This window comes from Phaenicophaeus curvirostris, chromosome 2, assembly GCF_032191515.1.
Source record: "Phaenicophaeus curvirostris isolate KB17595 chromosome 2, BPBGC_Pcur_1.0, whole genome shotgun sequence".
NCBI lineage: Eukaryota > Metazoa > Chordata > Aves > Cuculiformes > Cuculidae > Phaenicophaeus > Phaenicophaeus curvirostris.
The window spans coordinates 117,471,442-117,497,859 of record NC_091393.1 but is presented as its reverse complement, the minus strand read 5'-3'; the positions used below and the strand labels follow the sequence as shown (position 1 = coordinate 117,497,859).

General features: G+C 51.0%; 1 protein-coding gene across 9 annotated transcripts in view; it reads left to right on the top strand.

The window, feature by feature from the left end:
* OTOF (otoferlin) overlaps positions 1 to 26,418 on the top strand; it is a 106,823-nt gene that overhangs the window by 67,388 nt on the left and 13,017 nt on the right. For 5 of the 9 annotated variants that reach the window (XM_069850593.1, XM_069850591.1, XM_069850590.1 and 2 more), the window contains 24 exons: positions 753 to 884; positions 1,307 to 1,369; positions 2,197 to 2,281; positions 3,178 to 3,337; positions 4,936 to 5,122; positions 5,875 to 6,061; positions 6,672 to 6,895; positions 7,774 to 7,882; positions 8,363 to 8,546; positions 9,929 to 10,049; positions 11,008 to 11,108; positions 11,559 to 11,649; positions 12,475 to 12,591; positions 14,353 to 14,505; positions 14,975 to 15,164; positions 15,561 to 15,685; positions 16,241 to 16,375; positions 16,858 to 17,019; positions 18,271 to 18,390; positions 20,035 to 20,196; positions 20,482 to 20,644; positions 21,542 to 21,672; positions 24,403 to 24,537; positions 24,949 to 25,015. In XM_069850593.1, coding sequence (XP_069706694.1) covers positions 753 to 884; positions 1,307 to 1,369; positions 2,197 to 2,281; positions 3,178 to 3,337; positions 4,936 to 5,122; positions 5,875 to 6,061; positions 6,672 to 6,895; positions 7,774 to 7,882; positions 8,363 to 8,546; positions 9,929 to 10,049; positions 11,008 to 11,108; positions 11,559 to 11,649; positions 12,475 to 12,591; positions 14,353 to 14,505; positions 14,975 to 15,164; positions 15,561 to 15,685; positions 16,241 to 16,375; positions 16,858 to 17,019; positions 18,271 to 18,390; positions 20,035 to 20,196; positions 20,482 to 20,644; positions 21,542 to 21,672; positions 24,403 to 24,537; positions 24,949 to 25,015 — 3,304 coding nt within the window. Of the gene's footprint in view, positions 1 to 752; positions 885 to 1,306; positions 1,370 to 2,196; positions 2,282 to 3,177; positions 3,338 to 4,935; positions 5,123 to 5,874; positions 6,062 to 6,671; positions 6,896 to 7,773; positions 7,883 to 8,362; positions 8,547 to 9,928; positions 10,050 to 11,007; positions 11,109 to 11,558; positions 11,650 to 12,474; positions 12,592 to 14,352; positions 14,506 to 14,974; positions 15,165 to 15,560; positions 15,686 to 16,240; positions 16,376 to 16,857; positions 17,020 to 18,270; positions 18,391 to 20,034; positions 20,197 to 20,481; positions 20,645 to 21,541; positions 21,673 to 23,724; positions 23,755 to 24,402; positions 24,538 to 24,948; positions 25,016 to 26,418 lie in introns of all 9 variants that reach the window. The other 4 variants (XM_069850594.1, XM_069850592.1, XM_069850598.1 and 1 more) reach the window with 3 other exon arrangements.

Here is a 26,418-nt window from a genome sequence, read left to right as displayed (position 1 = left end):
TGGCCCAGGTGGCCAAGAAGGCCAATGGCATCTTGGCTTGGATCAGAAACGGCGTGATCAGCAGGTCCAGGGAGGTTCTTCTCCCTCTGGACTCGGCACTGGTGAGACCGCTCCTCGAATCCTGTGTTCAGTTCTGGGCCCCTCACCACAAGAAGGATGTTGAGGCTCTGGAGCGAGTCCAGAGAAGAGCAACGAAGCTGGTGAAGGGACTGGAGAACAGGCCTTATGAGGAACGGCTGAGAGAGCTGGGGGTGTTTAGCCTGGAGAAGAGGAGGCTGAGGGGAGACCTCATTGCTCTCTATAACTACCTGAAAGGAGATTGTGGAGAGGAGGGAGCTGGGCTCTTCTCCCGAGTGACAGGGGACAGGACAAGAGGGAATGGCCTCAAGCTCCACCAGGGGAGATTTAGGCTGGACATTAGGAAAAAATTTTCAAGGAAAGGGTCATTGGGCACTGGCAGAGGCTGCCCAGGGAGGTGGTTGATTCACTTTCCCTGGGGTGTTTAAGGCACGGGTGGACGAGGTGCTAAGGGGCATGGTTTAGTGTTTGATAGGAATAGTTGGACTCGATGATCCGGTGGGTCTCTTCCAACCTGGTTATTCTATGATTCTATTCTATGATTCTATGATTCAGTGATGGGATTGGCAGCGTGAGGTTTATGGTTGGACTTAATGGTCTTTTCCAACAATTCTGTGATGCTGTGATCTGATGCTGTTCTCGGGAAGTGAAGGTGCACAAATCCCTCTCCCCAGGTCAGCATCACCATCATCGAGGCCCGGCAGCTGGTTGGGCTCAACATGGACCCTGTGGTCTGCGTGGAGGTTGGAGAAGAAAAGAAATACACATCCATGAAGGAATCGACCAATTGCCCTTACTACAATGAGGTGAGGCTCTCCTCTAGTGATGCTCACAGCTACCTGTTCCTTGGTGTCTACATTGCTGTCAGTCAATCAAATATCTTTCTTTTTTTACTTCTGTCCCCTCTTGTTGGAATAAGATGAGATCTCAAACTGTGCAGCAGGAGAAATGAAGCTTTGACCTCTGGAATTTTTCAAAATTAGAAAAAGTGCCCTCTCTTGATCTCAGTTTTCCCAAGAAGTTTGTGCTTCCTTCTAGCTCCCCAGACTACAGAGGCTGTCGGTGTTGGGGCTCACATGGATGCATCCCTGCTGTGACGTGTGCTGTGCGATGCTTCTCCAGGCAGTCACAGCTTCTCCAGCTGGAGCATCCACCATAATACTGTCTTTTTGTCCAAAAGGAGCCCACCCTGACTCTCCTGTCTTCACAACTGCTCTTTTTCTTTCAGTACTTCGTCTTTGATTTCCACGTCTCCCCGGATGTCATGTTCGACAAGATCATCAAGCTGTCCGTAAGTGAACAAGGTTGTATTGTCCTTTTTGAGGGCCTTTGGAAGAAACCAGTCTGTTTTGTGTCTGGACTGGGGATGGATTTAAAGTTCTTGATGAGAGACCCCCAACAGGAGCTGAGGTGTTCAGTCCTACCAGCCCCACCTCTTCTGCAGACCCTCAGTCCCTCTTTCTATTGCTGACCTTCATTGCTGGGTCCACACAGCTCCATTCCTGCAGTCACTATCTCCCTCCATGGATGATCTCTGGTATTTCAGAACCGCGCAGAACTAAGCCTTGTTGGGGATGAGTTTAGCCTTGTGAGAAGAAAGACCTTCTTGAGCTTGCCTGAGGGTCTCCTGGGGTGTGAGACTGGCAAAGCTCTTGTGGAAACTGAGTGCTGTAGGTGGTGAGAACAGAGCAGAGGCTGCAGCCCTCACCACAACGCAGAGGAAGGCAATGAGTAAGATCTGCACATTCAGTGACCAAAGCATGCGAATTAAGTGTATCCATGCCCATCCCGTGCTCAACCAGCTGTACAATTCCCTCCATGAAGGGAATTAGACCATAGATTTTGAGCATCCTAAAGACCCTTCCTTTGGGTGAATATCCCAGTATTTGTGGCCATAGTGGCTGGAAAACTGCATCTTATTTCAAAGGTTTTATTATTATTATTCAATCCAAGTATTAACCTGCTTGCAAGAGCTGCCAACCCCACCATGCCTCCTAGTGTCTTAGCATCAACCAAGGAAATGCATCAACTCCTTTCCCATCTGACACCTCTGGAAAGAACCTTGTGGGTTCCTGGGTGTGGAAAAAATCTGACTTCTTTTCCGCTCTCCATTTCCAGGTGATCCACTCAAAAAACCTCTTGCGCAGTGGGACTTTGGTAGGCTCCTTCAAGATGGATGTTGGAACTGTTTATACCCAACCTGGTACGTAAAAGCTGTTGACAACTTGTGCTCTGTGCCTACTCACTCTATGGAATAAATGTCCTTGCAAGGTAGCTGGGCAAGTGCTGGTTCCCTTGGATCACGATTATCTAACTTAATGTTGGCATCTTAGACATCAGGCTCCCTCTGCATTCAGGAAAGAGCCTGTACCTTTAGAGAAGGTTGTAATGTCCCATCCTGAGATAAGGTGTTCCTGCAAAAGGCTGAGATGCTCTCTGGGTGTGCTGGGCTGTATTCACTGACCTGCTGAGGAAGGAAGCCTAAGGTGACTTGCTCAGGAAAGGTATCGACTTCCCACGTAGCTGAAGTCCGTGGGCTGTATCTTGCACCCTGTGGCTGGCATTTAAACCAAGAAAGGAAGATGCCTGGAAAAGAGAGGGAGGTTGATTAGAGCTGCTGTGGTGCTGCTCACTGATGATAAGCAGAACAGCAATGCCCCTTTGAGGGCTCGGTGCTTGCAGCGTGCCAGAGCTCAACATGCAAACATCCCCTTCAGAAGGCTTTTTCCTTGCTCCTGGGTCACGCCTGTCGCAGCCCTCTGCCTCTATAAATAAGAGCTAAGATGTAAATGAAGCCTCCAGAGTCTGTGCTTCAGGGGTGGTCAGTGGATTTTGAGGGGAGCCTTAAGGGAGCATCTAGCTGGGGTCACTGCTCTGCAGAAGGTTGAAGTCTTTCTAACACTACCCAAAAGGTACCTTAAAGACGTTCAGTGATCAAGACTCCACCCTTCTCCCATAGCTTCTCTGTCTCCAGAATGAATTTTTCAGGGGTTTCAGTCTGAGTTCCTCACACTTGAAGATGTTTCTCACATTTCCAGTCCTCATGACAGCTGCTGTGTCTCAGTCTGATAAATGACTGTCTTGTCCTCTGGCTTCCAGAACACCAGTTCTACCACAAATGGGCCATTCTTTCTGACCCTGAGGACCTCACCGCTGGGCTAAAAGGTTATCTGAAGTGTGACATCGCTGTGGTAGGGAAAGGGGACAACATCAAGACTCCACACAAAGCCAATGAGACAGATGAGGATGATATTGAAGGGTAAGGATCGGCAGAGCCAGCTTCACACAGATGTGCTCTGGAATGCCTTTTCATGTCTCTTTGCCTTGGATTGTACAACAAGGAGAGCGTCTCTACTACATCAGGCTGACAGCTTTTCTGGTGCCCTTGCCTACCTTGTGCAATGAAGCCAGAGGGACCAATAAGTTGCTTTTCAGAGAGAACATGTGGCAGATTACTGGTGCAAATCCATGCCAAATCAATTACAAACCAGTCATCTCTATGAGGTCAGACCATTTGGTGGTTATTGAGCTCTCTCTACCAATACCAGCCTGATGTCAACCAATCTGATGTCTCTACTGTTTACCTAAGGCACCTGTTGGCCCTTGGATGGGGTGGGATCTCATCACTCACTGCCAGGGCAGAGCAGGGATGTCTGGATGAGGTTTCCTGGGCCGCTTAGGTGGGCAGAGCTCTTTTACTCCCTAGAGCATCTTAAAGGCAGTAGAAGAAAAATCAGAACAGTTTCATAGAATCATAGAATCACCAGGTTGGAAGAGACCCACCAGATCATCAAGTCCAACCATTCCTATCAAACACTAACCCATGCCCCTCAGCACCTCGTCCACCCATGCCTTAAACACCTCCAGGGAAGGTGACTCAACCATCTCCCTGGATAGCCTGCTTAAAACTTAGTTCCAGCCCCAGAATATTCCAGGCTGAGTAGATATCTCCAAGTGCAACCGCAGGCTTTCAAATCATAGAATAATAGAATAGTTTGGGTTGGAAGGGACCTTAGAGCCTGTCCAGTTCCAAACCCCTGCGACGGGCAGAGACACCTCCCGTTGGATCAGGCTGCCCAAGGCCCATCCAACCTGGCCTTGAACACCTCCAGGGATGGGGCAGCCACAACTTCCCATGGCAACTGTTCCAGTGCCTCACCACTCTCATGGTGAAGAAATTCCTCCTTATGTCTAATCTAAATCTGCCCCTCTCCAATCCACCTCTCAGGCTCTCACCATGTACTCTGAAACTCAGACCAGCAGCAAAATACCAGTGCAGCTCTCTTAACTTCCTGGGGACCCACCTGAACTGTTTCAGGTCATCATTCCATGATGTAGTGATTATCCCACTTTTTCATGGACAGCTCCAGCTATTCATTTAGAAATTGTTTTGCTCATGTCATCCCCCGTGTCTCTCATTTCTTCCCCCCGAAGAGGAAGGCCAAATATACCAAGAAAACCAATTTGGTGGAGGTCCCCTTGTACCCTGATAAAGCAGAAAGGCTCTTCTAACATCCCATTCATCTGGCCTGCTTTAGATATCTAAATTACACTGAGTTTAATTGTCCCCTGGACTCCACTGACAATAATAACAATATCCCTTTAGTAGCATGAACTTTGTCCCTGCTTCAAGGGGCTCCTCTGTGATTTTGCTTCTGAAACCAGCACTCCCTACCCCAAAAGAGAAGGAAGGGCAGAAACAGGGCAGCAGTGCAATGTACGGCTGCAGAAAGGGTCACCTTTCCACCTTCACAGAGCCTGTGCTCAGAAAGTAAGGCAGCTTCTCTCTCCTTGGTAAGGTTTTCTTGACAAACCTGCCAGCCCCTAATGTTCCAACCCTTTCTGTTGATGCTGCAGGAACCTTCTCCTTCCGGATGGTGTCCCTCCAGAGAGGCAGTGGGCTCGTTTCTACATCAAGATCTACCGAGCAGAGGGGCTGCCCCGTATGAACACCAGCATCATGGCCAACGTGAAGAAGGCGCTCATTGGGGAGAACAAGGACTTGGTAGACCCGTACGTGCAGGTGGTCTTTGCAGGGCAGAAGGTGAGCAAGCTGTGTGTGGTACCAGGGAGACCCTGAGAGGTAAAATGAGCAGAACCAGTCATTGGGAGGACCATGAAGCTGGGGAAGGGTCTGAAGAACAGGTCTTATGATGAGTGACTGAGGGAACTGGGATTGTTTAGTCTGAGGTTTAGACCTCATCACTCTTTACAACCATCTGAAAGGAGGATATAATGAGGTGGGTGTTGGTCTCTTCTCCCAAGTAACAAGCAATGGGATTAGAGGAAATGACTTGGAATTGTGCGAGGGGAGGTTTAGAGTGCATATTGTGAACAATCTCTTTACCAGAAGAGTGGTGAAGCCCTGGCAGAGGCTGCCCAAGGCAGTGGTGAAGTCCCTATCCCTGGAGGAGGTGAAAAAACATGTAGATGTGGCACTGCAGGACATGTTTTAGTAGGCACGGTGTGGTTGGGCTGATGGTTTGAGTGGATGAGCTTAGAGGTCCTTTTCCAACCTTAATGATTCCATGATCCCTGATTGCATAGGCAGCCAGAGGCGGTCTCAGATACTGAGATACATGGTAAAGCCACCGTGTTTGCTATGTGTCCCCTCTCTTGTGCAGACTGTGATGGGTTTGTAACGCTCTCCAGGTAAAGAAAGGATCTTGTTACTTGGGAGAGTTGCAAGACAGAGTGCGTGTTTCAGTGGTCATTAGCAAGGAAGCAGTTCAGGTTGTGAGGGATGGCTTGAGACCTCAAACCCTTGTCAAACATCTGTCTTGTCCCACTTGGCAGGGGAAGACATCCGTACAAAAAAGCAGCTATGAACCTCTCTGGAATGAGCAAATAGTCTTCACAGAAATGTTCCCCCCATTGTGCAAGCGGATAAAGATCCAGATCCGAGACTCAGACAAAGTCAATGATGTGGCCATTGGTACCCATTTCATTGATTTGCGGAAGATCTCTAATGAAGGAGACAAAGGTAAAGCTGAGGCAGGGGTCAAACTGAGTTGCCCTCTGCATGGTAGAGAAATATCCCTTTGACAGAGAGCTAGCAAAGTGGCCTAGGCTCCTTCCCTACCCCTGGAGAAAGCTGGTTCTTGATCCCCAGACTTCAATTCTGAGGTCACTGGACATGTGCTTCTTGAAAACCAAGTCCCATCACAAGCCTCCAATCTGCCACTTGAAAGTAAAGATGCTTAGGAACAAAAATTCATTGCCATGAGTGGATGAATATCTGCCAGGTTCCCCTGGTCACACACATGTGAACACACCAGGCTCCACAGGCAGGAGCAATGTGAAACTGAAATTGCCCCTAGAAAGTGGACTAATGGGGGGTTCTTACCGGGAGACTTGCCCACTGGGAGGCTCACCTCTGGTTTTGGGCTAGTGGACTGCACATCCCCATCACCACCTTCACTGCAAAACTGTCTCCATGTATGATTGCAATCATGTATTTCCATGCACTCACACGTGCACCTTCAAGCCTGCAACACCAGTGCCAGCCCATGAGTGAGCTTGTGCCCTGAAGCAAAGACGTGCCCTCCTCCTTGCACATCCCCTTCCCTATGTGTATCTCTCATCTACTGCAGGCTTCCTACCCACCTTTGGCCCCGCATGGGTGAATATGTATGGCTCCACTCGGAACTACACCCTGATGGATGAGCACCAAGAGCTGAATGAGGGTCTGGGTGAAGGTGTCTCCTTCCGGGCCAGGCTTTTGATGAGTCTTGCTGTAGAGATCTTAGACACCAGCAACCCGGAGATCAACAGCTCCACCGAGGTGCAAGTCGAGCAGGCAACATCAATTGCTGACGTAAGTCATGCCTAACCCTACAGCTGCCAGTGGGGATTCCTGGCTGTCAGACCTCTTGGTTGATTATCTTTGGTCTCACCAACCAAGGTTTTCATTTAGGGTTAACGTAAATGTTCTGGATCCCCCAGCACAATGAGAGCAAATATCGCAAGGATTTCAGATTTGTGATCATTCAAATGCTCACTTCTCAGCAATGCTGGGCAGAAGGAGAGTCTGAGTGAGGGAGGATCCTAAATTCAGAGTTTCTTCTCTAGTTGGGACGTAGAAAGGCTGTTTCCTGACAAGAGGAGTCCCACAACTTTAGTCCTGACATGTAGAGCCCTCAAGGTAGCTACCTGCGTGTTGCATAAACAGACAGATCCAGGCTTGTCCTAAGTATAGATGCCCACATCTGTGAATCCATATGAGCCAGGGATGTGAAGTTGGAATGGAGAAGTCTATTGGCAGTGCACCCTCTGTCCTTCAGAAGTGGCCTTGCCTCCAGGGGAAATGAAGCCACCTGTAATTGAAGCCATTCCAGTTCTCAAAGAGTTTGAGGCAGATGGTTTGAGTGGTTTGAGTATTTCAATTTGTGAATGAACTCAGGCTCATATTCCTGAATGGCTCCTTCACATGCAAGGGGTGACTGATCTCAGCACATTCAAGTTAGGCTAAAATCTTTAATTAAATTCTCTGTAGTGAGCTTAGAGATGACTCAAGCTGCACGGAGAAACCCCTCGTGATCCCCTAGAAAGCCCAAGCTGTGGCACATCACCTTCACAGATCCCATAAGAGTTCTCAGGGGTGCCAGGTGATGCACCCGTCTACCCAAGGAGATCTGTCCTCCTAGATGTCCCTCCAGCTGACCTCAACCACGATCCTTGTGATTTCTCTTGCAGAACTGCACGGGGAAGATGGAGGAGTTCTTTCTCTTTGGAGCCTTCCTGGAAGCTACCATGATTGATAGGAAGATTGGTGACAAACCCATCAACTTCGAGGTCACAATAGGTTGGTTGAATTTTGGGGAGGGTGATTTTGAAGCATGCTTGGCAGGGAATATGAGATATGAGGCTAAAAGCAAGTTTCATTCCCCATTTTCCATGCTAACACATGCTGGAGCATGCATGGCTCTCAGTTTAGGGAGAAGGTGATTGCTACTTTACCAACACAAGCCACATGAGTCCCCAGATCATCTCTTTTGGCCATTCTGTGCTATGGCCAGTGGAGTTGCTCCCTCTCTCATCCTGTCTTTGTGCCTCCTGAGCTGACCACCAAAGGGAGGGGATAATTCCTACTTACTCAGGAGGGGACACGAGCAGGGGCAGACGCTCATGACTAATTAATGGTTCCTGGTCATGGTTTCAGAGTTGAACTCCACTGTCCCCCATGGTTCTTGCACAAAAACTTCTCCCCAGCCTGAACTAAAGCCAAGACTTTGAGCCTGACTGGAGTTACAACCCTATGACTTTTTCACCTTTTTTTCTTGAGGTAACTATGGGAACCAGATCGATGGCATGACCAAACCCATCCGACGGAGAAAGAAAGAGGGAGGTGACGGGGATGAGGAGGAGTCTGAGCTGCTCCATAACTCAAGTGAGGATGAAGGTGATGAGGATGGAGAGCTAGTCTCTGTTTCTTCATCTCCACCCATGAAGCCCCTGGTCACAGACAGGTAAGCATGCCTGCCTGGCCACTAAAGTGCAGAGAGGTGGCTCAACTCAGGCATGGTCTGGTTCTCACTAGTGCTGGGAGTCTGAGCTCCAACCTAGAATCAGAGTCATGGAATGTTCCAAGCTGGAAGGGACCCACAAGGATCACCGAGTCCAACTCCTGTCCCTGCACAGGACAACCCCAATATTCATGCCATGTGTCTGAAGGCTTTGGCCAAATGCTTCTTGAGCAAAGTCAGCGTCATCATGAAGTTTGTCCAAAACAGACGTGGGAGCAGCAGTGGGGACCAGATCTCCATGCCCTGTAAAGGCAGATCAGCTGAATTCACTTCCCAGGCTCTCCTACAAAGAACATCCTTCATCCATCTGTTGAGACATGCACCTGGAACTCATGGCTGTCTTCTCCCAAGCAACAAGTGATAGGGTGAGAGGAAACAGCCTCCAGTTGTACCAGGAGAGGGTTAGATTGGGTATTGGAACCATTCCTTCTTAGAAGGAGTGGTGAAGCCCTGGCAGAGGCCGGCCAGAGCAGTGGTTGAGTCACCATCCCTCAAGGTATTTAAAAAATGGTAGACAAGGTGCTCAGGGACATGATTTGGTAGTGGACAGGTATGGTTGGACTCTATGACCTCAAAGGTCTTTTCCAACCAAATGATTCCATGATTCTGAATAACTTCTATTCTCTCTGCCTCACTTTCTCCAGCCATAAAATTAAGGCAATATTTTGTGTCTGCTTTATGAATTGCTTTGTGATGTGCAGGTAGCAGTTACCATAAATTACAGATGAAATCCAGGCAAATGTGAGTCCGGTGGATGCTTTCCACCCCAAGCAGGTGGATCCGAAAGCCTCAAACTGATTGGGGTGTCTCGGGATGTCTGGTCTGGCCTGGCCTTTAGCACAGCCTGGGTCAGGACCTGGAAAGGACCAGGACTAAAGAAAGCTCATCAGATTCATCCTGATGAGATACCCTTAAAGTCGATTTTAACCGCGTAGTAGATAGATATTATTAGAATTAAGTGACCAACTTAATTCAGTTGGGAAATGAAACAAACCACCCTGGATAGAGGGTATTTGAGCTCCAGATCAGTATTTACTTTGGGTTCCCTGACTTGTTCCTGACCTCCTTGTCAAGGTGAAGCCGAATGGAGATGAGAAGCCCAATGTTTTTTGAGCCTGTCCCCTAGGCTTTGCCTCTCATCTGTTAACTCAGATGTCCTGGGGTTAACGATGAGCTGGGATGTCCAGCTATGGGGCTCTGCTGACATCTTCTGGCTGGAAGCATCCCGATGGCATCATTGCCTCTCTGGGAAAGGTGTGGGACAAGGACTGTTCCTGGCCAGGAGCGTTACCACCACAGGGCATCTTTTATGCCTCCTCTTGCAGGAACTACTTCCACTTGCCGTACTTTGAGAAGAAGCCCTGCATCTACATCAAGAGCTGGTGGCAGGACCAGCGCCGCAGACTGTATAATGCCAACATCATGGACAAGATTGCGGACAAGCTGGTCAGTACGTGCTGGGGAGAAAGTGGGACAGCTTGGGCATGGGGCTGGTGTGAGAAACATCCAAGCAGCTCTGCAGCTTGTCAGAAAGCAGGAACGAGCAGTGCAAGGACCTGCTAGCAAACCTGTGCCAGAGAGGGAGAAGTTTCCTAGTGCTAAATGCTCCACAGTTTGGATGTCCAAGCCCTCAGAGCTCATTGAATTTTCTGTGGGTCAGACACAGGTGTCCACACCAAAGGCAGCAGCAGGGCTTGGAGATCCCATCGACGCTGATCCATATCCAATGGGCAGGGGGAGGTAGGCAGACTCTTTTCAGTGGTGCCCAGTAACAGGACAAGGGGCACCGAGCACAAGCTGGAGCACAGGAAGTTCCACCTGAACATGTCTCTTCCAACCTGGTGATTCTATGAGGAAAAATTTCTTTCCTGTGAGGGTGCTGGAGTGCTGGAACAGGCTGCCCAGGGAGGGTGTAGGGTCTCCTTCTCCAGTGATATCCAAACCCACCTGGATGTGCTCCTGTGCAGCTGCTGGAAGTGAATCTGCTTTAGCAGTGGGATTGGACTGAATGAGCTCCAGAGGGCCCTGCCAACCCCACTGTTCTGTGATTCTCTGACTGCAGGGGTGAACCACTTACGTGGCATAGCCTGCTTAGCAGCCTCAGCTAATTCCGAAGATGACTGTGACAGCTCCATTTTGGCAGGGTCACAGCAGGATCTGCAGAGGGAAAGCCTGGCAGATCCAGCCACAATGGCCAGTTAGTTTCATGGAGATGGTGGAGCCAATATTCACATCCCAGCAGCCAAACATGTGCCAGACCTGAGCCTCGAGGCCAGCTGGATTGGAGAAGCAGTGGATGTTTCTCACTCACAGCCCCCATGGGGCTGCTCTGTGTGGGGCTGGACCCTGAGAGACCTTGGTCCCACCAACCACCCCCTCACTACTTCCCCCATCACCTCTGCAGGAGGAAGGGCTCAACGATGTGCAGGAAATGATCAAGACGGAGAAGCCACACCCAGAGCGCAGGCTCAGAGGGGTCCTGGAGGAGCTGAGCAGTGGGTGCTTGTGAGTAAAAGATGGGAAAAGGTGGCACACTGCAGGCTTTCTGCAGGCCTGCGGGCAAGGTTGTGAGCGTAAGCCTACCTTGCCTTGTCCTCTGGCTGATGGGGGAGCATTTCATTGTCTTGGTACATCACCATTTCAGCTGCATTCTGACTTGGAGCATGGGTGAGGTGTTTGCATCTACACCTCAAAGACCCCAAAGCAGTGGTGAAAGCCTCACTCTTGTGGTCTCCACAAGCTGACACCTGATCAGCACCACCTGCTCTCCATGCATGGCACTCAACATTGGGTGCAAGCAGGCCATGTGGCTGTGATTATTGCAGATTTGGGGGAAAGGAGTGTATAGCCCTCCAGTGACATGCTCTGCCACAGGCAGAGATCCATCCATCCACAATTCCTAGTGGAGAGCCTGTAGACTCCCACGGGATTCATGCTGCTGACCTTTTTCACCAGGCGCTTCGTGACGTTAGCTGACAAGGACCAGCATCACTCTTCCCGCACGAGGCTGGACCGGGAGAGGCTCAAGTCCTGCATGCGGGAACTGGTAAGCAGGATTCAGCCAGGCAGGCAGAAGGATTCATGAACAGGGGTTAGACCTTGTCAATGCAATAGGGAACTTCGGTGCTGATTTCCAGTCTCTGTGAATTGAGGGTTTGGGGTTTATTTCTGAAAAGAGGAGCTCAAGAGCACTTGGATCTTGCAGGAGTCCCAGGTGGCATTTGGGTCCCCGCTGCTGCCTCCCCTCCAGCGCACCCTGCTTTGCCTTGGAAAGGAATCCAGGAGTACAGAGGAGAAGCTGCATTACTGCCTAACAGCTGAGGAAACTGGGAAGGAGTAATTTAGTGGAGCCCTGCAGAGCATGGCTTCTCCAGGGGTAGATGGAACCTAGATGTTCAGGGCTGGTAGACCAGCTCCTTGCAAGGGAGTTGGAGGTGCAAAAGAGATGTACAAATAGGGGTGGCTTATCCAGCTCCAGTAGCCAGCTGCATCCTACAGAGCAATGAACTTAGCACATGAGAGGCCTCCACATCACTTTTTCTGACCTGTCAGGTGCTAAATTACAGCAGGGTGAGCAGAAGGGGAGGGACTATCCTTAACACCAGGCTTGAAGCCACTCCAAAATGCCCTAAGCACAGGTGGCACTTCTCTGTTCTGTGCATATTCTCCTGGAAAAGATGACTCTGCATCATGCCAAGGTTAACAAGCAGGTGTCCAAAGTACAATCACCAGGATGCACGTGGTGGGATTAAGGCATCTGCCTCCTTGCCACCCTTTCTCAAACACCAGGGACCTGCCTGGTGCTGCTCCCATCTCTGTACTCCATTCTGCTCTTGCTCATGTGTTGTCCTGGGTTCCCCTTTAACCACAGGAGAACATGGGGCAGCAAGCCGCGACTCTGCGGTCGCAGGTGAAGAAGAACACCATGAAAGACAAGCTGAAGCTGGTGCAAAACTTTCTGCAGAAACTCCGGTTCTTGGCGGATGAGGTGAGTCCCTCTGCATGTAGAGACAGCGTTAGACGGGTCAGCGCATGACAACAGCAGCTTGGGATGGATGGAGACCTCTGCAACCACCATATGTAGGTGAGGTCCCCAGTAGCATGTGTCTGGTGCAAGGAACCACTCCAGGTCTACGCACTGCCCCGTGCCTCCCAAACAAGGCTGTGCACTGCTGGGTTGGAACAAGTCAGTGCTAAAATGGATTTAAGAGCCCTTCCCAGCCAGTAGCAGAGCCAAGTCCTCTTGCAGCTGAGCTGAAGGCAGTTTTGCCAGCCTCAGCCATGGGGAGGCCATGCGGTTCCCTGCGGGATCTGTTGTTGGAAGGCAACACGTGCCCACACAGCATTAAAATCAGCACCAGGGAGCCAGTTCTGATCCTGGTGAGGTAGGGTGTTGGTAAAATAAGTGGCTCCGCAGGAGGCTGTAGGATAGAGCCCTGTCGCCTTGCAGAACTCAAATTGTCTGATTTTTATCAGTGTGCTGTGTTCTTGCTTCATTCCAGCTCATGGGTAAGAGAAAATAATCCAGTATAGTACAGATGCTCACAGCATTCACAAAGGGATCTGTGTCTGCCAAATATTTTTTCCTTTCTTTAGAAAAATTACACTTTCCCTCTGATATTTTTGCACTTCAGGGGTGCGTCAGCCACGGGGGGTTGTTGTCCCTCCTGGGACCTATTGTTCTCACCTCACGTGACAGGCTCCCAGCCTTGACCACGTATCCCTTGTTACAGCAAGGCCTTCCTTAGCTTTGACTCACCACCACCTTTAAGGTGTGACAGGGCAGGTCATAGAATCATTGAGGTTGGAAAAGACCTCTAAGATCAAGTACAACCATCAGCCTCACACCACCATGCCAACTAAACCATGCCCCAAAGTGCCATGACTGCACGGTTTTCGAACCCCTCCCGGAACGAGGACTCTACCACTACTCTGGGCAGCATCTGCCAGGGCTTGACATCTGTTTCCATGAAAGAATTTTTCCTAGTATCCACTCTAAATCACCCCTGGTGCAACTTGAGGACATTTCCTCTCGTCCTATCACTTGTTCCTTGGAAGCAGAGACCAGCACTCACCTGGCTCCAGTCTCTTTCCCAGGAGCTCCAGAGAGCAATGAGGTCTTCCCTCAGCCTCCTCTTCTCGAGACTAAACAGCCTCAGGGTCCTCAGGCACTCTCAGAACCCTTGGGCTCCAGACCCTCAATGTCTTTCTTGGAGTGAAGGGTCCAGAACTGAACCTAGGATCTGAGGTGCAGCCTTAAGAGTCCAAGGGCACGATCCCTTCCCTGCTCCTGCTGGCCACCCCATGGCTGATCCAAGCCAGGATGCTCTTGGCCTTCTTGGTTGCTTGGGCGCACTCATGTTCACCTAGGGACCCTCTTCCTTACTAAGGAATGAAGGTTTGGCTCCTGCCCTACAGTCTCCATGGCCACTGAAAGAAGAGAAGAGGAAACTCTTCAGTCTTCTAATCCAAAATTAATACTTGTTTTTTGAAACGAGAACAACTGTAAATCCCAGTTTCTTTCTGGGCTTCATCCTGCTGAGTGTAGGTCTGAGCAGCTTTCCTTAAGCAGATAAGCTTAGTCGGTGGGAGGCTCAAAACTGTTTCAGTGGTCCCAATGTGGCAACAGGTACCTCTTTCTCCTGTGGCATCTGTTGAATTTGCCTTCAGAAATTGTCCAGCCCTGCTGGTGCCTCAGTAGCCCGAAAAAGCTGAGACACTGACAGGGCTCTGCACTGGTGTTCAACAGCCTCAGCACACTATTCCTGACATCTTCATCTGGATGATGAGCAACAACAAGCGCATCGCCTATGCCCGCATCCCTTCCAAGGATATCCTCTACTCCATTGTGGATGAGGAGATGGGCAAGGACTGTGCCAAAGTGAAGACCATCTTTCTCAAGGTGCTGGTCTGTCATCTTTAGGGGAAGAGAGGGAGGTGGAGGAAACACAGACTGGGAGAATGGGAGATGGAGTTGAGAGTGGTCGGTATCCAGTTTTGCTGGGGTTTGAATAAAAGATAAAGGAGACCCATACTCTATTGGGGGAGGTGGAAGTTTGCTGCTAGGAAGTGGGAACAACTGATCTTGCCCAGTCTCCCAAGTGAGAAATGTTGGAAGGAGGGAGATGTTTGATCCAGCTGGCCACAAAAGAGGAATGTTGGCTCAGAAAAGAGGAAGCCAACAAGGTGGAGAAATAATGTATGAGACAGAGTAGTGTCAGGATACCAGATGATGAGGGCTTAGTCCCTGGTTTTAAGGGGCAGTGGGTACAAGCGATGCACCAGAAGGAGCTGGATGCTGCCAGAGGTGGTCTGTCCATCTCTAAGGCCTTCCCTGTATCCACGTAAACTCTTCTGTCCTTTGTGCCCAGCTACCTGGGAAGCGCGGGTTTGGACCTGCTGGCTGGACAGTTCAGGCCAAGATGGAGATGTACTTGTGGCTGGGCCTCAACAAACAGCGCAAAGACTTCTTGGGTGGCCTGCCATGTGGCTTTGAGGAGAAGAAGACTGCCAGAGGCCAAAACCTGCCATCCTTCCCACCCATCAGCCTCCTTTACACCAGTAAGAACTTCCTGCTAGCAGTGAGTCTCAGGACAGGACATGGAGAGGGCAGGAGGGAGCCTGGTTGGACACCACTGGAACCAATGGCTTCTAGGAGCTAAGGGGGAAATAATTCCCGTTGTCCCAGTCTGAGATTTCCCACTGCTCCCATGGGGAGCTGGGATGTGGGCACTGTGCTCCCTCTTCCCTCCCCTGTTCATAGCTGCCGTTCCGCACATGGTGAGCAGGCGGCTAAGGAAGTCCATGTCCATTTGGGACTCGTGCTTTGAACCTGTACCCATCGGTGCTGTCCCTGAGCAAAAGTGTTGCCCCTGAGACCTTGCTTTGCAGGCTGAGCCCCACAGCTGGTCTCCAGGGCTGTGTTTGAAGCTATCTCCCTTCTCCTCTCTCTTGCAGAGAAGCAGGTCTTCCAGCTGCGAGCCCACATGTACCAAGCCAGGAGTTTATTTGCAGCTGACAGCAGCGGCCTTTCAGACCCCTTTGCACGAGTCTTCTTCATCTCTCAGAGCCAATGCACTGAGGTAAACATCATCTCCCGACCTGGAGGGCCGGGCTGGGCTCTGGTGTTGCGTGTCCCATCAGTGCTCCATCCTGCTCCCCTGCCACAGCGCTTGTGACGGCAAATGAATCCAAGATTACGTTGATCATAGGGTCCTGGGATCGGAAAACCATCGTGGCACTGGGGCTTAGGAGCCCCTTGCCCAGAAGCACCTTCATGACATGTCCTCCCACCCCAGCACACAGCTATCCCATGTCCCTGTGGCTGTGATTCACCTGCCTGGTGAGAAGAAACCGGAGCATGTTGAAGACACAAAAACCACTTCAGCTTCATCTCAGGGCTGTCATATTTAGTGAGCCTGATGGACACTGGGAATAATTCATATATGCTTGCCCACTGTTGGTTTTTTTTCTTCAGAAGAGTCCCTAGGAGAGACCCCGTGCATTGCTGGTCAGAAGAACCATGCAGCAAGGCCATTAGTGCTGGCAGGCAACTGAGACCAATGCTCAGTCTGCTGTCCTGGCACAGGGCCTTGGCTCCTGTCTGGAACAGTTAAGTCTCTCTCCTGTTCTTCCAGGTTCTCAATGAGACCCTTTGCCCAACCTGGGACCAGCTGCTAGTCTTCGACAATGTGGAGCTGTATGGAGAAGCTCATGAGATGCGGGATGACCCTCCCATAATTGTCATTGAGATCTATGACCAGGACACTGTGGTAAGATGAATTCCAGCAAAGGAAAGTGTTTATGATTGAGATGTTGCAGTGGCTCCTGAGTTGGAGGCCAGACAGGTGGTGCAGTGGATGTGAGAAGCAGCTTTTCTCCTGACCCTAAGGAGATGGTCCACCCATCTCCCATGACATAAGTAGCCTCTGCTGCTTGTTAGACCTCAGATTCAACTTAATGATATCTTATTTTTGGACAGTGAAGCATGACCTTTCATGAGGTTGGAGGCAAGAAGACGTTAACTGAATCTTTCCCATTAGAAGAATTGCTCAGCCCTGGTCTCCTCACTGCCCCAGACCTAGGCCACCTCCTTCACCTTATTTGAAGAAACCAGGAGTGAAAGCTGTCACTGAGCTTTGGTGTCCCAGGCCCACTGCGCTGGTCCTGTCCTGACCACTGTGGGGGAAGCTGGGGCTAATGTGGGAAATCTCACACTGGGCAGCAAACCCAAGAGTTCTCTTCACCTTTCCAGGGCAAAGCTGACTTCATGGGGCGCACCTTCGCCAAACCGGTGGTGAAGATGTCTGATGAGCAGTACTGTCCCCCACGCTTCCCCCCGCAGCTGGAGTACTACCAGATCTACCGGGGCAACTCCACCGCAGGTGACCTGCTGGCTGCCTTCGAGCTGCTCCAGGTACCAACTGGCTAAAGCCACCCCAGACCAAGCGAGGGAAAGGATGGGGTGGAGGGTTGTGACGGAGTAGGGCTTAACCCATGCTTATATATTGTTGATGCTGCAAAGAGAAGGTAGTTTATGCACCCTAGAGAAGCTAGAATGGTTTACCAGAGCTGCTAACCCAGTAAGAGGGCAGCTTCTGCCTGGTCATGCTGGTCAAGATGATGTGCAGTGAGTTACAGGCATCGTGCTGGACAGGACACCCCACAGAAGTGTAACATTAGCCCAGACTCTGCATTATCACTGTGATATGGGAGATGCCAATGGGAGCCCTGATGTTCCTGGAGATGCCAATTTGAAGGCCTTAGGGAAAAAAAGGGTGTGAATTCATAGCAGCTTCCTAAGAATACAGTGAAATTTTAGCCATGTGATCTGCGGGGGTAACAGAGTTAAACCCTCCTCCTTTCATGCCTCCTTTCTCGTATACTGACACATTTCCATGGATGTGTCTCAGTGATCTTCTGGTGTGCAGGGGTCATGAGATGTCCCAGCTGAAAAGAGAGAGGCCCCAGCAAACTCAGGGTGGTGCTGGTGGGTCCATGATCCCTCCACCCCTACATCCCCTTTTACTTCAAAGGAGACTCTGCTTTACACGCCTGTGCCTGCCGTGTCCTCAGATACCCTGTGACAGTGGTGACATCAAGGCAGCCTTACAGGCTGCTGCTGACCCTGGTGTCCCACAGATGCTTCTCCTTTGCCTGCCAGGGCAGGTGCTTGTCCAAGCCCTATTTTCCCCCCAAGCTTTCCTTGTGGTGGGGTGCTTTCTTTAGGGACTGGCTCACATGGGATATTTGATCTCCCTCATGCCCTGGGCTGGAAACTGGGCCTGAAACCTGCTCCTGGGCGGAGGTCTGGGACCATTTCTGCATCAATTCATGCCCATCGCGGGCAAATGCAACTCCTTGCAGGAGGAAAAGGAACTGCCCTGGGGCTGGGGTGTGGTGGCGGGCTGAGAAGTCTGCTTTGCTGTTGGGTCTGTCCTGTGTGGAAGCATAATGCTGCCCAGCACCTCAAGCTCACGTGGATGCCTTTTCCCAAAGAACCCGCACAGCAGACTCAGCTGCGTGCTCAGCAACCCTTGTTGGAGCACCCTCTGAGACAACACAGACCAAACGCATGAGACCAGGCAGTACCAATTACGGCTGAGACCGATAAAAAAACCTCCTTCCCGGTAGGAAGAAATCCTAATCCATGCTGTGTCTCTTCCAGATTGGCCCTGGTGGCAAGTCAGACCTGCCCCCAATCGATGGCCCCATGGACATAGACCGGGGCCCCATCCTGCCGGTGCCACTGGGGATTCGGCCGGTGCTGAGTAAATACAGAGTGGAGGTAATTGCCCTGGAGCACCAAATTTTGATGTTCAGCGTTGTGTGGGGCAGGAGAGCCTATCAATGGGTGCTTGAAGGTTTGAGGCTCTGATGACCAGCACTAAGACCAAATATCTGCACTGCAAGGACTTGTCTGGAACGGCCACACAGGGAGAGGGAGTGCGGCAGCCCTAAAGGAAGAGGCAACTGGATCACTCCTTGCTGTCTTAAAAGTGGGCGCCGTAGGAAGTAGGTGGCACTTGGGCTGAGGTGTGATGCACGACACATTAGAGGGTGAGGAAGGGGATTCTCCCCCTCAACTCCTCTCTTATGAGTCTCCACCTGGAGTGCTGTGTCCAGTTCTGGAATTCACAGCATAAGAAGGATATGGAACAGTTGGAACGAGTCCAGAGCTGGCCACAGAGCAACACTGCTATGAGGACAGGCTGAGAGAGTTGGAGTTGTTCAGCCTGGAGAAGAGAAGAGAAGTGGGGAGACCTTGGAGCAGCCTCCCAGTACTGAAAGGGGCTCCAGGAAAGCTGGGGAGGGGCTCTTGATCAGGGAGTGCAGGGATGGGATGAGGGGGAATGGTTTGAAGCTGAAAGAGAGGAGATTGAGATGAGATCTTAGGAGGAAATGTTTTCCTGTGAGGGTGGGAATGCCCTGGCCCAGGTTGCCCAGAGAAGTGGTGATTGCCCCATGGCTGAAGGTGTTCAAGGCCAGGTTGGATGGGGCTTGGAGCAACCTGATCCAGTGGGAGGTGTCCCTGCCCATGGCAGGGGGTTGGAACTGGATAGGGTTTAAGGTCCCTTCCAACCCAAACCATTCCACGATTCTGTGATTCCATGAATACATGAAGCCACCACATAAGTCAGATGAACTGCATCCTCCCAGTCTTGGCCACCAAGGGTGGGATGCCTCTCATATATCTGCAGATATCTAAAGGCCAATGCATCCAGTCAGGCTCTCTCTTTCCTGGCTGTCTTGGTAGACAGTGGTAATCCAGGCAACACAGCCAGTGACATTTAGCACACAATTCATCCGTGGTTGTAGGTATTTCTGGTCAGGTGAGATGCTGCTGACCACATCTCCAGGTCTCTAAAACGGTCCTGGCTCCTGCTTTTCCATATCTTTGCAGGTGGTTAATTAAATTGTGAGGTGAATAGAGCCACAGGAAACCAGAAGGTGGAAAAATCTCAGTTTAGGGGAACTTTTGGCCATGGTGTCAGTCTGTTGTCCAAAGAAGGGAGAAGAAAGTCTCCCCACTGATACAGATATTGTTTGCACAGAGTGATGCCAGCTCTGAATTAAGAACCACTGTGGGTGGACAAAGCTGATCTGGTCCTGCTCTGTAGAATCCCTTGTCGGAAGAAGGCTAGAAAGGGAGAAAGGAAGAAAAAGGGACTGTTGAGGGCAGCGGGTTGGAAATCTCAGGCTGCTGCAGATCAGGCATGAGGTGGATTATGTGGGGTGTCGGAGAGCGACTGTGCTGCAGCCCTAAGCCACGTGGAAGAGAAGATACCTGAGGGATCCATCACTGCCTGGGTGATGACATTTGCAATAGCGTCCCTGCCTCTGAGCGTGTTGGAGAACCAACTGCTTTGACTCCAGCCAGGGGCAGTTCCCTCTCATATTCATGCTCTTCTTTTTCCTCTTCCTGCCCTAGATCTTGTTTTGGGGGCTGAGGGACCTGAAGAGAGTGAACCTGGCCCAGGTAGACCGGCCCCGTGTGGACATCGAGTGTGCTGGGAGGGGCGTCCAATCAGCCCTCATCCAGAACTACAAGAAAAACCCCAACTTCAGCACTTTGGTCAAGTGGTTTGAAGTGGTGAGTGTTTCCTCTTCCCCCTGAAGCCCAAATTTTCTGTATCCCAAACCATGGCTCTTAGCCCCTTGCTTCCATTTCCCGACAGCAATGGAGGATGTGAGCTCCATCGCAGTTGGTGATGGCCTTTCTCTGAAGCCTCCCAAGCCATGCTTTGCTGGAGCTGCTCTAGACATCTTCCTCCAACACAATCCCTGCTTTAGCCCCTACTGGCCTTTCCAGCCACCAAAGTAGACTTCCCACAGCTCACACCCAACCTCTGATAGCCAGCACACCTTTGTTTCCCAGGATCTGCCAGAGAATGAGCTTCTCCACCCACCTCTCAACATCCGAGTGGTGGACTGCCGGGCTTTTGGGCGCTACACCCTGGTGGGGTCCCACGCCGTCAGCTCCCTCCGAAAGTTCATCTACCGCCCACCAGATAAGAAAGCCCAGCACTGGAACATGACAGGTACCAAGCTTGGGTCATCGGTGGGACACTGTGCATGGAGAAGAGGGAGATGGTTAAGAGGGTTGTAAGGACTATGGGATGGATATTGCCTACTTGTTAGTTCAGCAAGTGGTCTTCCTGGGTTTGAGTCAAGAGGATGAAAAGCCATATGATGTGAGGCCATGATTCCCCTTTGACTTTTTGATCTGTGAGTCTCACTGCGATAACTGTGTTCCCCCCAATACCTGTAAGATGAGAAAGGCTGGTTCACCTCTAACATCTCTGTGGCTTCATGACTCCACTCCATAGACATTCCTCAACACTGGGAGGTGAATTTGCCACGTTCCATGCCTGCTGCTGCTACTATTTGAGTAAAGACCAGAAACCTAGACTGGGGCTGGGGGTGGCTGCCCATTCAGTCCGAACCTATCAGCACCCACAGGAAAAATCATCACAAACTCAATTTCCCTCCACCCAGCACAGCAGCCAAGACCTTGGTGAGCCCCAGGAATTGCTCCTCTCTCCCAGTCCTTGGTGAAAGTGGAAGCACTCTTGGCTGGGCAGGAGGTCTGTGGGGAACTGCCAAGGGCCATCTCTGTTTCTAGCCAGAGATCTGGACCTGTAGTTGTGTCTATCCCATCTGATACTTTCAGGGTGACCCTCTTCCCTGTGTCTCTTCCTCTGGAGGGTGGTGCAGGTGAAAAAAAACCCCAATCTTTTTTTCATCATCTGCTTTCTTTTGCTATGGTTTTAATCATGCTGTAATGGCCTGTGCTGGTTTCCACCTCACCTCATCTCTGAACAAGGTGATTGCACATCACTCCTGCATGAATCCTGTAGGATGTCACCTCAGCTCTTGGTTTCTCCTCTACACTGTCCTTCTCTCTTGTTCTTTCTCTTTCTCTGTCCTCTGTCCAGCTAAACACCTCAACGGCTATCTGGCAATGGCCAATGGGGCCCATCGCTCTCGCCTCACAGGGGAGATCGTTGTCAACATGGAACCTGAGGTTCCCATCAAGAAGATGGAGACGATGGTGAAGCTGGAAGCTGTGAGTATCATATGTCAGCACCACTCTAGCATCTCTCTCCTCACTGAATTACCAGTCTCTTAGGGATTCCAACCAAACAGAGGCCACATTGTCATGCTGAATACGGGGTTGGGCTGATGCCCAGGATGAAGAACCTATGAAGAGTCATCATCTCTCCTACAAACTGGCCTCTTTCTGCCCTGGCTGAAATTAGCTGGTGCTTGCTGCCTAGAAAAGGACTGTTCTGGGCTGTGAAAATTAAACAGCTTTATGTTTTCCTTCAAAACCAGTCAGATGGGAATAAGCACCCATGAACACAACTCTGTTGCTGCCTGTGACTGACACAGACACAATTGACCCATCAGAAATGCCGCATCTGCACAGCTGCAGTGATCCTGCCCTTTCAAAGCACTGCATCCTGCAAAGCCTTTGGAAGCAGCCAGGGACACACAATTTCCCTGCTACTTTTTGCTTCCTATAGTAGTTTTGAGACATTCGGGTGGCTCCATCAACTTTTTGAACTGCCCACTCAGAAGCTCAGATGGGTGGTCAGCACAGTGCTGCTGCACAACCACTGTCCAACAAGCCTGAGGTGTCCGGGACACAGCAGCTGCTCATCACGTAGAGCTGGTCTGTACACACAGAGTCAGTCGGAGGCAGCTAAAGCTCTTTAGACCTGTTGTGCTTGCCCTGAAAATGTAGCACTGTATGCACTGGACAGGCAACCTATCCCAGAGGCATCGGGCTTTGTTCATATGCTGAATGTTCACAGGCTGCCCAGGGAGGTGGTTGAGTCACCACCCATGGAAATATTTAAAAGATGGGTGGATGAGATGCTCGGTTCAGTGGTTGATAGGAATGGTTGGACTTGATGATCCTGGAGATCTTTTCCAACCTAGTGATTCTGTGAATGTGCCTGTGCCCGTTTTCTTACCTAGAACAGGGATTTCAACTCCTCTTTATACCCTTCTGCTTCAGAACTTCCTCCACAAAATGAAATGGATTTATTTCCACAGGAGATGCTTTGCAGCAACATGCACACATGTTTTGACCTAGATGAGCAGCACGTGTGCATACGTGTACCTGCTGGCTCCAGGTGTACATATCCCCTTATATGTGTGCATTTAGAATCATGGAATTGTTTGGGTTGGAAGGGACCTTAAAGCCCATCCAGTTCCAACCCCCTGCCATGGGACATCTCCCACTGGATCAGATTGCTCTAAGCCCCATTTAACCTGGCCTGGAACACTTCCAGTGATGGGGCAGCCACCACTTCTCTGGGAAACCTGGGCCAGAGCCTCCCCACCATCACAGGAAAACATTTTTTCCCAAGATCTCATCTCAATCTCCCCTCTTGCAGCTTCAAACTGTTCCCCCTCATCCCATCCTTGCACTCGGTGATCAAGAGTGCCTCCCCAGCTTTCCTGGAGCCTCTTCCAGTACTGGAAGGCTGCTCTAAGCTCTCCCCAGAGCCTTCTCATCTGTAGGCTACAGAAAGGCTACCCTATTTACAGAAAGGCTGTGGTACTTACAGAGCCACACACGCACACCCCACAAGGTCCCTGGTGCATTCACATATGCACCCATAGGTAGAGCTCTTCACATGTGCATGAGAAGCTGCACCATGTACATCTGCTCACACAGCTTCTTGCAACAGGAGATGTGTGCATGGGTATGTCTGGATGTCCCAGCACCTGCATGGTTCTTGAAGTCACAGCAACTTGCAGACCTTTCTAGACAGACAAGAAATGCTCCAGGAGAGCGGAGGTGTGTTATCCATGTTGAAAGACAAAGCGTCTTCCTGGAGCCAATCCCTTAGCAGAGTGGTTCTCCCGTAGCAGAGTGCAAGAGAGATGTCTCCCACATGGAGATGGATTTGATGTGTCGTGGGAAACATCTCCCCTGTGTGGAAAGCTTTCCTGGCCAGGGCTCTTCATTCAAGACATTTGGTTCCTTCATCCTTGAGGAGCTGTCTGTGGCTTCTAATGCCTGTGTGTGCTAGTGTGTGTTTGTACGTGGCTGAGGCTGTGCTGCTAACCTGCTCTCCCTGTTCCCTTCCACCCTGGGCGGCAGAACTCGGATGCGGTGGTAAAGGTGGACGTGGTAAGTGATGGATGTGCTGTGCATACCTGCTCCCAGCCCTCCACCCCTATCCAACCCTTCTGTGTGGCTTTCAACGGACTGTGCGTCCTCACCAACCCAAAGATAAGCAGAGACCAGCACCCCTTTATCCTGGGCAGAGACAGAGCAGAGTTATCTCATCAATACACACAGCAGTGACCTGGTCCTTGCAGACTGGGAAGCTCTTCTGAGGCAGCACTTCTCAGCCCAGCTGCCCCAGGAGGAACAGGGCAGACGGCGCCCAGGGGGAGAGATGCTGGTTATTCCCACCACAGTCAGATACCAGCTGGAAAAGGCTTTATTGCACCACTAAGTGGGCCTTGAGCATTTTGCCAGGCAGAGAGGGGATTGCTGCCATGTGAGATGTAGCCTGGGAAATGCATGGAGGAACAGGATGATGGAAAAGAGGGGATGTCTTGGAGCTCTGACACTGCATTTCTCTGGAGCCTTGGGCACCTTCCTTTGCTGCTCTGTGTCTCGGTATCCGTGGTGCTAAATGGGGGACAGTGTTAATGAGACCACCCAGTTCTGCCACCTCAGGGGCTTCACCCACCACCTTTGCGCTTCAAAAGACATTTCATTCCATCTGATCCCTCTTCTCCTCTGTCTTTGCTTCCCTTGTCCCTGCAGTCTGAGGAAGAAAAGGAGAAAAAGAAAAAGAAGAAGAAAGGAGGAGGAGGAGAGGAAGTAGAAGAGGAGGAGCCAGACGAAAGCATGCTTGACTGGTGGTCCAAGTATTTTGCTTCAATTGAGACTATGAAGGAGGTGGGTGCAGAGCAGAGGAGAGGCTTGCATAGGGTGGGGAGAGAAAAATGTTACATGTCCATGAGGTCTCACCTGTTTCCAACAATTCCCAAAGGCTGGGGACTGGGCCGATTTCCATGCTAAACTTGCTCGACTGTTGGCAAGGCTTCTTTTTACCTGGTGGAGCTGAGCAAGCTTCCTCTTCTTTGAGTGTGCGCTGAGTGGGCTTTGTGACTGTTCTGGACTCAGACACTGGTATTGACCAGCATCTGTGCTCAAGGCTGTACTGAGCAGCCCTGATTCCTCCGGCACTGCCAGAACCTCGCTCACGGCTCACATGGGAAGAGCGAGCCATGACCCTGACTTAGGCATTTCCAGTGAGCGCACAGACCCACAAACACCCACTCTCTGTTCGCTTCGTATCTTCCCCAGCAACTCCGGCAGCAGGAGGCAGCCGCGGCAGAAGCAGAGGAGAAGGAAGAAATGGAGATTGCGGAAGGTAAGCAGGTTGTGAACGACAGAGGAAGCATGGTAGGACCAGGACTCCTATGGGGCTTGGGCACCTCTTTCAGAGCCTACCACGGCTCTTCTGCCAAACCAAGTGTTGTGTATCCCCGGGCAGGATCAATGCTTGTGAGTGCAAGCCTGATGTGGCTGTGATGGGCCAACACACTAATGCCAGATGAATCCAGATCAGAGCCTGGTATTGTATGGTATTTCAGCTGAAAGAGGGAAGATTGAGATGAGATCTTAGGCAGGAATGTTCCCCTGTGAGGGTGGGGAGGCCGTGGCCCAGTTTGTCCAGAGAAGTGGTGGCTGCCCCACCCTGAAGGTGTTCAAGGCCAGGTTGGATGGGGCTTGGAGCAACCTGATGCAGTGGGAGGTGTCCCTGCCCATGGCAGGGGGTTGGAACTGGATGGGCTTTGAGGTCCCTTCCAACCCAAACCATTCCATGATTCTATGACTTTATCCATTTGCAGCCTGGAGTCTCCTTGCAAGTCCCAGCAGTAGGGCCTGGAGGGGTTTCCCTGAGGACTTTCATCCATAGTCTCCATACCTCCCTTGTCTCCATGAGAGCAGGTTGCTGTCATGCCTGGTCAATCCAAAATCCATTAGCTGATCAAAACAGAGCCTGGCTTGTTTTGGAAGACCAGTCTTGATATCATGAGAAAGATGAGGCCAGGTCTTGCTGAGCTTGGAGTCAGCTCTGATCAGCTGCTTCCTGGGCTTGTCGGGAGTGTCTTGTGTCCCACTTTGTTTTTTCCTGTCTTCTGACAAGGATCCATTTCTCCGTAGCCCTCCATTCCTTCCTCCTTTCCTCTTCTGCATTAATTCTTTGTTGTCTGTCCCCATCTGCATTGCCCAGCAGTCATGAAAGCTGGCGGAGGCAGTGAGGGACGGGGATTAGAGAGGAGTAGGAGAAGTTTTCTTTGCACAGATCTTTCCGGGCAGCCTGTTCCCAGTGTAGCTGATGTCCTTGGCCGGTGGTCGCTCGCAGTAGAGACAGTTGCAACAACTGTAGTTGCAGTTGGTCATGGGCAACACGTCTTTAAGGGCAGCAACCTGTGCTCTGGTGCTGAGCATCAAGCACTGGACCCTCACTGACACCTAGGCTGGGGTTCTGTTCTCCAGGCTGGATACAGCAGGAAATGTCTCCAGTAGACGGAACAAAAGGAGGTGCTGTGCCAGAATAAGGTCTTCTCGCTGCTGTTGAAGTTAGCCAACACCTAGCACTCTGTCTGTGTTTTGTAGTCCTCCAAATGACTTCTGCTGAGGTCAGCTCTGGAAATTCCCTGTGCAGAGACCTCTGGGCTCTTTGAGATGCTGTGACCTGGGCAGCAGCAGCCAGAGTCCAGGAGAGACAGGAGAGGGCTGGGATGGGAGTTGCAGGCGGTAGCAGCT